The sequence below is a fragment of the Saccopteryx bilineata genome, chromosome 10 (genome assembly GCF_036850765.1).
Source record: "Saccopteryx bilineata isolate mSacBil1 chromosome 10, mSacBil1_pri_phased_curated, whole genome shotgun sequence".
NCBI classification, from domain to species: Eukaryota; Metazoa; Chordata; class Mammalia; order Chiroptera; family Emballonuridae; genus Saccopteryx; species Saccopteryx bilineata.
The window spans coordinates 39,745,049-39,760,432 of NC_089499.1; the positions used below are offsets into that span (position 1 = coordinate 39,745,049).

Below are 15,384 nucleotides of genomic sequence, written 5' to 3' on the forward strand. Positions count from 1 at the left end.
TGCCTGGCTTATTTCACTTAACATAATAGTTTTCAGGTCCATCCATGTTGTCACAAAAGGTAAAACTTCCTTCTTTTTCATGACCCCACAGTATTCCATTGTGTATACGTACCACTGCTTTTTAATCCACTCGTCCACTGACGGACACTTACGCTGTTTCCAGATCTTCACTATTGTGAACAATGCTGTCATAAACATGGGAGTGCATTTCTCCTTTTGAATCAGTGCTATGGTGTTCTTGGGATATATTCCTAAAAGTGGGATGGCTGGGTCAAAAGACAGTTCAATTTTTAATTTTTTGAGGAATCTCCATACTGTTTTCCACAGTGGCTGCACCAGTCTGCATTCCCACCAGCAGTGTAGGAGGGTTCCCTTTTCTCCACATCCTTGCCAGCACTTACTCTGTGTTGTTTTGTTGATGAGCGCCATTCTGACTGGTGTGAGGTGATATCTCATTGTGGTTTTAATTTGCATTTCTCCAATGATTAGTGATGTTGAGCATTTTTTCATATGCCTGTTGGCCATCTGTATGTCCTCTTTGGAGAAGTGTCTATTCATTTCTTTTTCCCATTTTTTGATTGGATGTTTATCTTCCTGGTGTTGAGTTATACAAGTTCTTTATAAATTTTATTAACCCTTATCAGACATATTGTCAAATATATTCTCCCATTGTGTGGTCTTTTTATTCTCTTCATATTGTCTTTAGCTGTGCAGAAGCTTTTTATAGTTTGATATAGTCTCATTTGTTTATCCTGTCCTTTATTTCACTTGCCCGTAGAGATAAATCAGCAAATATATTGCTACAAGAGATGTCAGAGAATTTACTGCCTATGTTTTCTTCTAAGATGCTCATGGTTTCACGACTTACATTTAAGTCTTTTAACCATTTTGAGTTTATTTTTGTGCATTGTGTAAGTTGGTGGTCTAGTTTCATTTTTTTGCAGGTTGATGTCCGGTTTTCCCAACACCATTTGTTAAAGAGGCTGTCTTTACTCCATTGTACACTATTACCTTCTTTGTCAAATATCAATTGTCCATACAGGTGTGGGTTTATTTCTGGGTTCACCTCTCTGTTCCATTGATCTATATGCCTGTTCTTATGCCAGTACCAAGCTGTTTTGAGTACAATGGCCTCTAGTGTAACTTGATATCAGGAAGTATGTGATACCATCTACTTTATCTTTTTCAAGATTGCTCAGGCTATTGTGTTCTTTTTTGGTTCCATATAAATTTTTGGAATATGTGTTCTATATCTTTGAAGTATGTCATTGGTATTTTAATTGGTATTGCATTGAATTTATAAATTGCTTTGGGTAATATAGACATTTTAATGATGTTTATTCTTCTTAACCATGAACATGGTATGTGCTTCCACTTGTTTGTATCTTCCTTGATTTCTTTTATCAATGTTTTATAATTTTCCGAGTACAAGTCTTTAATCTCCTTGGTTAAATTTACTCCTACGTACTTTATTTTTTTGGTTGCAATAGTGAAGGGGATTGTTTCCTTAATTTCTCTTTCAGACAGTTCATTGTTAGTATATAAAAATGCCTCTGATTTCTGGGTATTAATTTTATATTCTGACACCCTGCTGAATTCCTTTATCAGATCCAGTAGTTTTTTGACTGAAACTTTAGGGTTTTCAATATATAGTATCATATCATCTGCAAATAATGATAGTTTTACTTCTTCTTTTCCAATTAGGATGCCTTTTATTTTTTCTTGTTGTCTGATATCTATGGCTAGGACTTCCAGAACTATGTTGAATAAGAGTGGTGAAAGGGGGCACCCCTGCCTTGTTCCTGATCTTAAGGGGATTGCTTTTAATTTTTGCCCATTCAGTATGATGTTGGCTGTGGGTTTGTCATAGATGGACTTTATCATGTTAGGTATGTTCCCTGTATTCCCACTTTGCTGAGCGTTTTGATCATAAATAAGTGCTGGATTTATCAAATGCTTTTTCTGCATCTATTGAAATTATCATGTGCTTTTTCTCCTTCCTTTTGTTTATGTGATGAATCACGTTGATTGATTTGCGAATATTGTACCAGCCTTGCCTCCCCAGAATAAATCCCACTTGATCATCATGTTAGGCCTCTACAGCCATACTACCCTGAATGTGCCTGATCTTGTCTGATCTCTGAAGCTAAGCAGGGTCAGGCCTGGTTAGTTCTTGGATGGGAGATCATGATGCATGATCTTTTTCATGTATTGCTGGATCTGGTTTGCTAATATTTTGTTGAGAATTTTAGCATCTAAATTTATCAGGGATATTGGCCTATAATTTTCCTTCTTTTCATTGTCTTTGCCTGGTTTTGGAATCAGAATTCTGCTCACCTTGTAAAAGGAAGTCTTCCCTCCCCTTGAATTTTTTTTTAATTATTTTTATTTATTCATTTTAGAGAAGAGAGAGAGAGAGAGAAGGGGGGAGGAGCAGGAAGCATCAACTCCCATATGTGCCTTGACCAGGCAAGCCCAGAGTTTTGAACCAGTGACCTCAGCGTTCCAGGTCAGCGCTTTATCCACTGCGCCACCACAGATCAGGCTTTGAATTTTTTGAAATAGCTTGAGAAGGATATGAGTTAGTTCTTCTTTGAATATTTGGTAGAATTTGCTTGTGAAGCCATTTGGCGCAGGGCTTTTGTTTATTGGGAGTTTTTTGATAACTGTTTCAATCTCATTTGTTGTAATTGGTCTGTTTAGGTTTTCTGATTCTTCCAGATTTTTTTTGGAAGATTATACGTTTCAAAGAATTTGTCCATTTCATCTAGGTTGTCTAATTTTTTGGCATACAGTTCTTCATAGTATTTTCTTACAATCCTTTGTATTTTTGCTGTGTCAGTTCTTACTTCTCCACTCTCATTTCTAATTTTACTTATTTGAGTCCTCTCTCTTTTTTTCTTTGTGAGTCTGGTTAAAGGTTCTTCAATCTTGTTTACCTTTTCAAAGAACCAGCTCTTGGTTTCATTGATCCTCTGTATTTTTTTTTTTTAGCCTCTATGTCATTTATTTCCACTCTGATCTTTATTATTTCTTTCCTTCTACTTCCTCTGTGCTTTACTTGCTGTTCTTTTTCTAGTTCTTTTAGATGCAGGGTTAAGATGTTTATTTGAGCTTTTTCTAGCTTCTTGATATATGCCTGTAATGCTATGAACTTCCCTCTCAGGACTGCTTTTGCTGTGTCCCATAAATTTTGAGTTGTATGCTTATTTTCATTCATTTCTAGGAATTTTTTTATTTCTTCTTTGATCTCGTTAACCCATTTTTTATTTAATAACATGTTATTTAGTCTCCAAGTGTTTGAGTATTTTTCAGTTTTCCTGTTGTGGTTGATTTCTGGTTTCATGCCATTGTGATCAGAGAAGATGCTTGATATGATTTCAATCTTCTTAAATTTGTTGCTACCCCTTTTGTGCCCTAGCATGTGGTCTATCCTAGAGAATGTACCATGAGCACTTGAAAAGAATGTATATTCTGCTGCTTTAGGGTGAAAGGTTCTGAAGATATCTACATATTATGATAGCCTTGCTGGATAAAGAAGTCTTGGTTGTAGGTTCTTGTTCTGCATTACTTTGAATATGTCTTGCCATTCCCTTCTGGCCTCAAGTGTTTCTATTGAAAAGTCGGATGTCATTTTTATGGGGGCTCTTTTGTAGGTGATTTTTTTTTTCTCTTGCAGCTTTTAGTATTTTTTCTTTATCTCTTAGCTTTGGTATTTTAATTATTATGTGTTTTGGTGTAAGTTTCTTTGGGTTTCTCTTTAATGGAATTCTCTATGCTTCTTGAACTTGTGTGACTTCTTCCTGCATCAATTTAGGAAGTTTTCAGCTACGATTTCTTTAAACAGGCTCTCTATCTCTTGTTCTTTCTCCTCTTCTTCAGAAACCCCTATGATGCGGACGTTGTTTCTCTATGTTGTCACAGAACTCTTAGAGTTTTCCTCAGACTTTTTGAGCCTCTTTTCTTTTTGCTGCTCTACTTCCATGCTTTCATTTATCTTATAACTTGCTGATTCGATCCTCTGCTTCATCCAGCTTGCTTTTAATTCCTTCTGGTGTACTCTTCATTTCTGATATTGTATTGTCATTTCTGACTGGTTCTTCTTCATTATTTCAGTGTCCTTTTTGATGCTTGTTATCTCTTTGTCTAGGTGCTCATTGTGTTCATCCATTGTTGCTCTAAGATCTTTGAGCATTCTGATAATCATTATTTTAAACTCTGCATCCGATAGTTTGGTTATTTCCATCTCACTCAGTTCTTTTTCTGGGAATTTATCTTGTTGATTCATTTGGATTGCATTTCTCTGTCTTCCCATTTTGTCTGTGTATAAACTCCTCATTTGGATGTGTTGTTTGTGAAGCTAGCTAAGTCTTGGGTTGGTATTGTCTGCCTTCAATTTTCAGTTGTGTTATTTCTAGATCTTCTTGGGTTGCCATCGGCTATTGTTTATAATCTGCGATAGGCTACTTATCTGCTATCATTGTTCTTTTTGCTGTTTGTGTTGTTGTTTTTTATGTCTTAGCTGGGTCAGGTGTGAAGAGCCCTTCCTTAAGCTTCCACTCTAACAAGGGTTGTCAGGTCCTAAACTGGTGCTTTCTGTGTCTGGCTGCTGAATATGCCTGCCTTGTACCTCCCTTTCCAGGGCCTGGTGCAGATCAGTGGGGGTCACTGTCTATGACTGGCTTTTATCAACCTTTTTGGAGCTACAGGCAATCCAGATCTGTGGCTGCCTCTGCTGAGCCCAGGTGCTGTTGTAAATATTAGCTGCACTCCTAGGCTTGCTGTTAACTACTCTTGGCCTGGGGGAAGTTCCTTTAAAAGTTCAAGTTCCCCTGAGATCTGCTTTATGTTGCTTCTTATTACTGGCTTCTTGTTGGGCTCAGTACTATAGTTCAGTGATTAGGTATGGTATTGGATGTGTCCTCATTCTTAGCCTCGGGTTTCATTCTATCCAGACTTTTTATTTATTTATTTATTTTGGCTTTTTCTTCTTTTCCAGCACACAATAGGGTGTAGTCACAGGGATCCAGTGGGTGTGGCCCCTGTGCTCCTGTTGTGTGGTCTGTCTACAGACCCACCGCTATTGCCGCCTGGGGCATTTGGCCTCAGATACTGCAGGCTCCGGCCCGCTACTGCGGCCTCTGCTGTCCTGGGCGTGCTCAGGCACACCCGCTTGGACTACTTCCAAGGCCACCCCAGCCTCCCCTGCTGCTGAGGGCAGGCCTGCGCCACAGGCAAGTTTGCACATGGGCTCCAGCCTACGCAGTGTCCGCCCCAGCTTCTGCTTCCGTGGGTGGGCCCATGCATGCCTGCTCGGACCGCTGCCGGGGCTGCAGAGGGTGAGTCCATGTGGCTGAGGGGTTTTGCACGTTGGCCCAGACCTCCTCAGCAGCTTCCAGGGCTCTCACCTCCGTGGCTGGACCCGTCTTTGCCCACTCAGACCACCCTGATGTCACCCGGCTTCCACTGCTACTGAGGGCACACCCACGCCACAGGCGGGTTTGTGCACCAGCCCGACCTCTGGAGTGGCCATTGCAACTTCGCCCTCACTGGTGGGCTTGCACACACCCATGCAAACCCCCTCCACTGTTGCTTGGGCCTCTGCCCCCACCAAGGGTGGGCCGCAGGCAGGATTGTGTGTGAGACCAGACCTCTGCAGCGGCCGCCACAGTTTCTGCTTCTGCAAACCGGCCTGCAGAATCTCGCTCGGACAGCCCTGGCCTCCGCAGCTGTGCCCTGGCCCACCCGCCCCCAGGGACACCCAGCATCTGGGGGGCAGTGTAAATCAGACCTTTGCACTCACTATTTGTGTCCCTAATGTGCTGCCTGTCTCTAAACACCTCTTTGTTCTAACTGGGGCAGGAGAGCCTCCGGTAGATGGAGCAATTTCTTCCCTTAGCTGGTGATGCTGTTCCCAGGAAAAATGTTCACTTTAGATTTGGAGAGTGACTCAGCCCAGGGCTTAGGGTATCCATCCCTCAAAGCGTCTCCCTCTGTGCCTCTGAGACCACTCTCTCCCCTGGCAACTCCAGTCCTCCCAGCGTTCTTCGCTTCTGGTGCTCCAGGAAAGTGGCTGTGATCAAGGTTCTCATGCAGTCCCTTTAATACAGAGCCTGGGTCTGAGAGTTCTGCCTCCTTCTCTCAAACAGTATCTAGGCTCTTTTCTCAGCCAAATATAGTCTGTAGGCCCCTTCCAGACTCTAGGGCTCCAGGCTGGGATTCCTGTTTTGGGGCTGAGGACCCACAACTCACTGGGCAACCCTCCCCATTGCCGCTCGCTCCTGGGTGCGGGGCAGCCCTTTCCACATCTCCGCTTTTCCTACCAGTCTCAGTGTGGGTTCTTTGGTGGTCCTTGGCTGTAGAATCCTCTTAGTTTAGTCCAAAGTTGGTCTTTCAAGATGAGTGTTCTCAGAATTAAGATGTAATTCACCTTGGTTCTGGGAAGTGGGAGTTGGAGTGTCTGCCTACTCTGTGACCATCTTGTCTCCCCAAAATCAAGTTTTATTCATCATAAAATTCATACAACTCTTCATCACTGTGAAAACTCCCCTCCATTAGTTTGTCCTCATCTGTGACTGATGATGAATCACTGTCTTCATATATTGCCTCATCCTCAGTTCCATCTATGGTATTTGAAATGCTACACTTCTTAAATGACTTGACAACAATCTCAATCTTGATATTATCCCAGATCTTTTCACCCAGGTACAAACTTCTCCTATAGTTGATTTCTTCACTTTTTCTGCTGGTGTCAAATTGTCCCCAGACAAGTAAAAAAAAATTACGAGTGTAAAAAACAAGTGCAAAAAAGTGGGAAATGCAAGTAAAAAAATCTATGAACACTGTATATAACGCACCCAGTTTTTAGACCCCCAAAGTTTTCGTAAAAGGATGCGTCTTATACATGGGGGAATATGGTACCTGCTATGCAGTGTTCTGGGAAGAAGGGACTAGAGCAGGGGTCAGGAACCTATGGCTCACGAGCCAGATGTGGCTCTTTTGATGGCTGCATCTGGCTCACAGACAAATCTTTAATAAAAAAAAATGTTAAAAATATAAAACATTCTCATGTATTACAATCCATTCATTTCCTACTGCTCATGTTCATGGTTGCTGGTGGTTGGAGCCAATCACAGCTGTCCTCCGGGACAACACCAAATTTTTATTGGATAATGCTAAACATACACAGGTTGTTTTATGGCTCTCATGGAATTACATTTTAAAATATGTGGTGTTCATGGCTCTCTCAGCCAAAAAGTTCCAGACTCCTGGACTAGAGAAAGGTCTCTGATTACAGGCAGAATAATCCAACTGCTGGACAGTTCATTATAATCTTCTGATTGGAGGTGTGGAAAATCACTTTGGAATTGTTAATTTTAACATGTTGAAATGAAGCATTTTTCAGGTCGGTTGTTTTCAGTGATCTATTAACTAATATATGTCCAATTTTTTTTCTTTATTTTTATTTCCTGTGGCTGTATTCTTTCCATTCAGGATGTGGACAATGACATGCCTGAACCCTCTGACTGGGACAGGTTTGCTGCTGAGGAGTATGAGACTCTCGTAGCAGAGGAGTCTGCCCAAGCACAGTTCCAGGAATGGTGAGTTCATCTCCCTGTGTCTTGTAGACCATTTTTTAACAGGGATAACCATACCAGGAATATTAAAACCACCTTAAAAAATCAAGCTAGCAATATTTTCCTATTTTTGCTATTTTTTGAATATCATAAAAATTAGTGATTTTAAACTTTAGTTGAATGTTTTCCCCAGCATTCTTTTTCTTCTCTTATTTCCTGAAGAGTCTTCTCATATCCCATTTCCTGTAGTGGAGTTCTGCTTTCTGTATGACTGAAAACTAAGATTGTTGTGCAGTTGTACTATGTCAGTGATGTAAGTAAACTCTGTAAATCTGGGAGGAGGCCAAAAGAACTAAAGATCTTTTAAATAATAATGAGCATGTTTAAAACAAACCTTTATCATACATGGTTTTCTGCATTCAGCCCTGAACAGGAAGTCACTTCTACATAAAATTTATAATAGTGTATAATTCCATAAAAGGGTCATGTAAGAAATTAAATTATGAGAATTTCAGTGCTTGAAACACTTCAGTAACTCTGTAATTTGTTGGCTCTTTCAATCACTTAGCAATTCCTTTACCAGTTTCTCTAATCTTCCTTAGTCATTTTCTCAAAGCCTCTAAATTAAAACTTATTATTAATATAATGTATTTTTGAATAAGCAATACGTTCTTATGATTTAATATTCAAAGAAACAATAGAGTAGTCAGGTTTCCTACTATTCAATTTTCCTCTCTTGAAATAATCGCTGTTGGCATTTTCTTGTGTACCCTTCAAAAGACACTTCACATTGTCATACTCTCTCACATATATGTAGATATATGGAGAGATATATACATACACATATATACATATATACATGTGTGTATGTACATATATCTATAAAAGCAAATACACATATATATTTTTTCATTTATACATATGGTAGTGTATTATATTCATTATTTGATACCTTGCCTTTTCCACACTTGTATAAAATTTCTGTTGTACAAGATGAATAAGTTCTAAGATCTGCTGTACATCTGCTGTACAACATAGTTACCTACAGTTAGAAATATGGGATTGTACAATTATAAAATATGTTAGGAGGATAGGTCTCATGCTCAGTGTTCCTATAAAAAAAACCCACAAAATACAGGGAAATTTTTGGAGGTGATGGATATGTGTAGTAACTTGGTTGGAGTAATGGCATCATAGATGAACAGTGGTCCCTCGTCTTTCGCGGTGTTAGTTTCCAGAACCCCCTATGATAGGGGAAAATACACGAATTAGTGACCTTATATTTATTTTACTATTTATATATTTTTAAGGGCTTTATAAACCCTCCCCACACTCTTATAAACACTTCCTGTGCTCTTAAACACTTTCTACACTCTTAAACCTACGTAAACACAGTGCTCTGGTTGGTCGCCTCCCATCCATAAGCCAGTAGTGTGCCCTGTACGATCTCACATGGGCAAACTAGCTCAAGCAGAAGCAGCCATAGCTACATTTTCCATAAGTGTGAGTCTTTGTCTACTCATCTGCTGTATGCTCTGTATTTTATTTCGGTTAATATTCTTTTAATATGTTTTAATTCATATTTTTTATATTTTCAACTTTTTAGGATAGAAAATGCTTATTTTACTGCAAAAATAATTAAAGTAATAAATATATTAAAATACCTGTATACCATAAAATCCCACAATATAGCAAAAAAAATCCACGATACAAAAGTAGCTATATACAATTTTAAAATCTGCGATACAGTGAGACCACAAAAAAGTGAACTGCAATATGGCAAGGGATGACTGTATACATATGTCCAAACTCATCAAGAGGTATCCATTAAATGTATACAAGTTTTTGTATAACAAATGAACCTCAATAAAGCTAAAAACAATAACAGCAGCCTGACTAGGCGGTGGCACAGTAGATAGAACATCAGACTGAGATGCAGAGGATCCAGGTTCAAAACCCCAAAGTCGCCAGCTTGAGCAGGGTTCACCAGCTTGAGTGTAGGGTCACTGGCTTGAGTGAGGGATAACAGACATGACTCTGTGATTGCTGGTTGAGCAAGGGTCACTTGCGCTGCTATAGCCCCCCCACCATCAAGGCACATAAGTGAAAGCAATCAATTAACAACTAAGGTGCTGCAATGAAGAATTGATGCTTCTCATTTCTGTCCTTTTCTGCCTGTTCCTATCTGTCCCTCTCTGACTCTCTCTCTATCTCTGTCAAAAATAAAATAAAAACAGGCCCTGGCCGGTTGGCTCAGTGGTAGAGCGTCGGCCTGGCGTGCGGGGGACCCAGGTTCAATTCCCAGCCAGGGCACATAGGAGAAGCGCCCATTTGCTTCTCCACCCCCCCCCTTCTTCTCTGTCTCTCTCTTCCCCTCCCGCAGCCAAGGCTCCATTGGAGCAAAGATGGCCCAGGCGCTGGCGATGGCTCCTTGGCCTCTGCCCCAGGTGCTAGAGTGGCTCTGGTCGCAGCAGAGCGACGCCCTGGAGGGGTAGAGCATCGCCCCCTGGTGGGCAGAGCGTCACTCCTGGTGGGCGTGACGGGTGGATCCCGGTCGGGCGCATGCGGGAGTCTGTCTGACTGTCTCTCCCCGTTTCCAGCTTCAGAAAAATACAAATAAATAAATAAATAAATAAATAAAATAAAAACAATAACAACAAAGGTTGGAAGAATACATGGTAAACAAAACACTTGTATTTTCTAATCACTGAGGTATAAATGAGGCTTCACAAATATTTGGGGGACCTTGAGTATGTGAGGAATAAATTAATAAAAGAATAACCGAATATTGGGGGGAAACAAATCAATAAATTGGAGACTATTTCATAGCTGTATCTAATGAATGTTTTAAGTTTTTTATAGCTGCATAATATTCCACTGTGTTGTTATACCATTATTTTATAGCCTTTTGTAGGTGGACATTATATTTCTAATAGGTCACTTTAGAAATATAATGTTGCAATGAATAACTTCATATATATGTCATTTTATACAATAAATTTCTAGATGTTTAGCAAACATGGCACACTTGCAAAGACATAAAAGTATTTTAGAAAAATTAACAAGAAATGATGCAGACATCCAAAACTAGCAACAGTGGGGAGCCATTTCCATTCCTTGGTCTAAAGGGACAAGGAGATGAAACCAGAATCAGAATCCAAAGATAATTCCTACAAAGAGGGTCACCTGACAGGACTTGGTGACCTTCAGTAATTAGATTTAGCCAATGTATGGCAACCCAGCGAAGAAACATCTGCTAGAATAAATACCTAATTTCATTTTCCTCATATCCTTCAGTATCCTGCTGGTGCTTCTCATTGGCTTCCAACCAGAAACCAAGAGAACCCACTGATGTGGTCCATTTGGGTCAGCCTCCTTGGAAACAGAACTAAGAGGAGAGTAGATCTAGAGGGAAAAATAGAAAATATCCAGCTCAACAGAGAATGTCAAATAATCCTTCATTGAGACTATACCATTTTTCACCCCTACCATTGAGTCTTTAATATCATTTTTGAGAGTACTGAAGAAGCCATCACCAAACCCCTTCCTTTGATCTGGAAATTTCCTTAATGTGCTTAGCCACAAAATTGAGGTCTCATTTTTATGAGATGATCTGGAAACCCTTAAAATCATTCATCATCACTCATTAATTATCCTGAGCCTGACTGTATGAGAAGAAAAGACAAGCAAGTGGATTCAAAACCATGATTTAAAATTTTTTGGTATTGAGCATCCTTAGGAAGAACTGGGGCAAGTTTACTGATCTTATGAAGCAATATCACTGCTGTTAAGAACATGTCTAATTGGCTCAGTGGTAGAGCACTGGCTCAGCGTGTGGATGTCCCAGGTTCAATTCCCGGTCAGGGGACACAGGAAAAGTGTCTCTCTGCTTATCCACCCAGGCCCCTCTCGCTTCTCTCTCTCTCTTTCTCTATCTCTTTTTCTTTCTCCTCTCCACCACCCTGCCACCCCCTCCTGCAGCTATGGCTTTACTGGAGCAAGTTGGCCCGAGATGCTGAGGATGGCTCCATGGCCTTTGCCTCAGGTGTTAATAATAGTTTCGCTGCTCCTGTGAAGAAGAGGCAGAAACCACAGCCACAGCCCCAGTGGCCTGGCACTGGCAACGCTCATACCCAAATGCCCTCTAGCAGCAACAGAGGGGGTGGTGGGCCTGTAAACAGACCACACCTAGGGAATACAGAGGCCACACCCAGAGGACTCCAGTGGCCAAAACCTTCTTTTATACAGACAAAATGAGAAGGCAGAAAAATGCAACATAAATGAATCAAAAGAAATCCCCAGAAAAGGACCTGAATGAGTCAGATATAACCAAATTACCAAATGCACAATTTAAAATAACGATTGTTAGGATGCTCAAAGATCTTAGAACAACAATAGATTATCATTACGAACACCTAAATAAAGAGATAGCAAATATAAAAAGGGACATTGAAATAATAAAAAAGAATCAGAAATGAAGAACACAATGGAAGGAATTAAAAGCAGGATGTATGAAGCTGAGAATCAAATCAGCGAGTTAGAGGACAAGATAAATGAAGGCACGGAAGCAGAGCAGATAAAAGAAAAGAGACTGAAAAAGTCTGAGGAAACTCTAAGAGAGCTCTGTGACAACATGAAGAAAAATAACAACCTCATCATAGGGGTTCCTGAAGAAGAAGAGAAAGAACAAGGGATAGAGACTGTTCAAACATATCATAGCTGAAAACTTCCCTCAATTAAGGCAGGAAAATGTCTCACAAGTTCAGCAAGCACAGAGAACTCCATTAAAGAGAAACCCAAATAAATCTACACCAAGACACATAATAATTAAAATACCAAAGCTAAGTGATAAAGAGAAAATATTAAAAGCTGCTAGAGAAAAAAAAAAGTTATCACCTACAAAGTAGCCCCCATAAGGATGACTTCTGACTTCTCAACAGAAACACTTGAGGCCAGAAAGGAATGGCAAGAAATATTCAAAGTAATGCAGAACAAGAGCCTACAACCAAGACTACTTTATCCAGCAAGGCTATTGTTTAAAATTGAAGGAGAAATAAAAAGCTTTCCAGACAAAAAAAAAACAAAAACTCAAGGAATTCACTACAACCAAACCAATGCTGCAAGAAATGCTAAGGGACCTGTTGTAAACAGATCAAAGGGGAAAAAGAATATAGCAAAAGAGGAATACAGTTTTAAAGAATAAAATGGCAGTAACAACTGCATATCAATAATAACCTTAGGCCCTGGCCGGTTGACTCAGTGGTGGAGCGTCGGCCTGGCGTGCGGGGGACCCGGGTTTGATTCCCGGCCAGGGCACATGGGAGAAGCACCCATTTGCTTCTCTACCCCCACCCCCTCCTTCCTCTCTGTCTCTCTCTTCCCCTCCCACAGCCAAGGCTCCATTGGAGCAACGATGGCCCGGGCGCTGGGGATGGCTCCTTGGCCTCTGCCCCAGGTGCTAGAGTGGCTCTGGTCACGGCAGAGCGACGCCCCGGAGGGGCAGAGCATCGCCCCCTGGTGGGCAGAGCGTAGCCCCTGTTGGGCGTGCCGGGTGGATCCCAGTCGGGCGCATGTGGGAGTCTGTCTGACTGTCTCTCCCCGTTTCCAGCTTCAGAGAAATACAAAAAATAATAATAATAATAACCTTAAATGTAAATGAATTAAATGATCCAATCAAAAGACATAGGATAGCTGCATGGATAAGAAAATAGGACCTGTACATATGCTGTCTACAAGAGACACACCTTAAAACAAAAGATGCACATATACTGAAGATAAAATGATGGGAAAAAATATTTCATGCAAATGGAAATGAAAAAAAAGCAGGGGTAGCAATACTTATATCACACAAAATAGACTTTAAAACAAAGGCTAGAGTAAGAGATAAAGAAGTTCACTACATAATGATAAAGGGAGCAATCCAACAGGAAGATGTAACCATCATAAATATCTACGCACCAATATAGGAGCACCTAAATATATAAAGCAGACTTTTATGGATGTAAAGGGTGAGATCAACAGCAATACTATAATAGTAGGGGATTTTAATACCCCACTAACATCACTAGATAGATCCTCAAGAAAGAAAATTAACAAAGAAACAGCAGACTTAAAAGACATACTAGATCAACTCAATTTAACAGATATCTTTAGAACCTTTCACCCTAAAGCAGCAGAATATACATTCTTTTCAAGTTCTCATGGTACATTCTCTAGGATAGACCACATGTTAGGGCACAAAAGCAGCCTCAACAAATTTAGCAAGTTTTTACTTTACTTAGACCACTGAGTAAAAATCAGGGTATAGCCAACTAACAGTAAAATAGACATTTTATTTATTTGGGGTTTTTTTGTATTTTTCTGAAGTTGGAAACGGGAAGGCAGTCAGACAGACTCCCGCATGCGCCCGACCGGAATCCACCTGGCATGCCCACTAGGGGGTGATGCTGTGCCCATTTGGGGCATTGCTCTGTTGCGACCAGAGCCATTCTAGTGCCTGAGGCAGAGGCCACAGAGCCATCCTCAGTGCCCGGGCCAACTTTGCTCCAATGGAGCCTTGGCTGCAGGAGGGGAAGAGAGAGACAGAGAGGAAGGAGAGGTGGAGGGGTGGAGAAGCAGATGGGTACTTCTCCTGTGTGCCCTGGCCGGGAATTGAACCCAGGACACCTGCATGCCAGGCCGACGCTGTACCACTGAGCCAACCGGCCAGGGCCTGCAGCCTCAACAAATTTAAGAAGATTGAAATCATATCAAGCACTTTCTCTGATCACAATGGCATGAAACTAGAAATCAACCACAACAGAAAAACTGAAAAATACTCAAACACTTGGAAACTCAATACCATGTTATTAAATAACGAATGGGTTAACAATGAGATCAACGAAGAAATAAAAAAATTCCTAGAAATGAACAATAATAAGCATACATCAACTCAAAATTTATGGGACACAGCAAAAGCAGTCCTGAGAGGGAAGTTCGTAGATTACAGGCATACCTTATAAAGCTAGAAAAAGCTCAAATAAACAACTTAACCCTGAATCTAAAAGAACTAGAAAAAGAACAGCAAGTAAAGCCCAGAAGTAGTAGAAGGAAGGAAATAATAAAGATTAGAGTGGAAATAAATGACATAGAGGCTAAAGATACAATGCAGATGATCAATGAAACCAGGAGCTGGTTCTTTGAAAAGATAAACAAGATCGATGAACCTTTAACCAAATTCACCAAGAAAAAGAGAAGACTCAAATAAATAAAATTAGAAATGAGAGTGGAGAAATAACAACTGACTCAACAGAAATACAAAATATTGTAAGAAAATACTATGAAGAACTGTATGCCAAAAAACTAGAAAACCTAGATGAAATGGACAAATTCCTTGAAACATATAATCTTCCAAAAAAAATCTGGAAGAATCAGAAAACCTAAACAGACCGATTACAACAAATGAGATCAAAACAGTTATCAAAAAACTCCCAACAAACAAAAGCCCTGGGCCAGATGGCTTCACAGGTGAATTCTACCAAATATTCAAAGAAGAACTAACTCCTGTCCTTCCCAAGCTATTTCAAAAAATTCAAGAGGAAGGAAGACTTCCAAGTTCTTTTTATGAGGTGAGCATAATTCTGATTCCAAAACCAGGCAAAGACAACACAAAGAAAGAAAATTATAGGACAATATCCCTGATGAATTTAGATGCTAAAATTCTCCACAAAATATTAGCAAACTGGATCCAGCAATATATGAAAAAAATCACACACCATGATCAAATGGGATTTATTCTTGGGAGGCAAGGCTGGTACAATATTCACAA

At 40.3% G+C, this 15,384-nt stretch overlaps 1 protein-coding gene across 7 annotated transcripts in view; it reads left to right on the forward strand.

Annotated features, from left to right (window-relative positions):
- Positions 1-15,384, forward strand: part of PPP2R3A (protein phosphatase 2 regulatory subunit B''alpha) — a 239,225-nt gene that overhangs the window by 168,219 nt on the left and 55,622 nt on the right. For 6 of the 7 annotated variants that reach the window (XM_066244971.1, XM_066244967.1, XM_066244966.1 and 3 more), the window contains one exon: positions 7,495-7,601. In XM_066244971.1, coding sequence (XP_066101068.1) covers positions 7,495-7,601 — 107 coding nt within the window. Of the gene's footprint in view, positions 1-7,494; positions 7,602-7,799; positions 7,968-15,384 lie in introns of those variants that run through there. The other variant, XM_066244972.1, reaches the window with a different exon arrangement.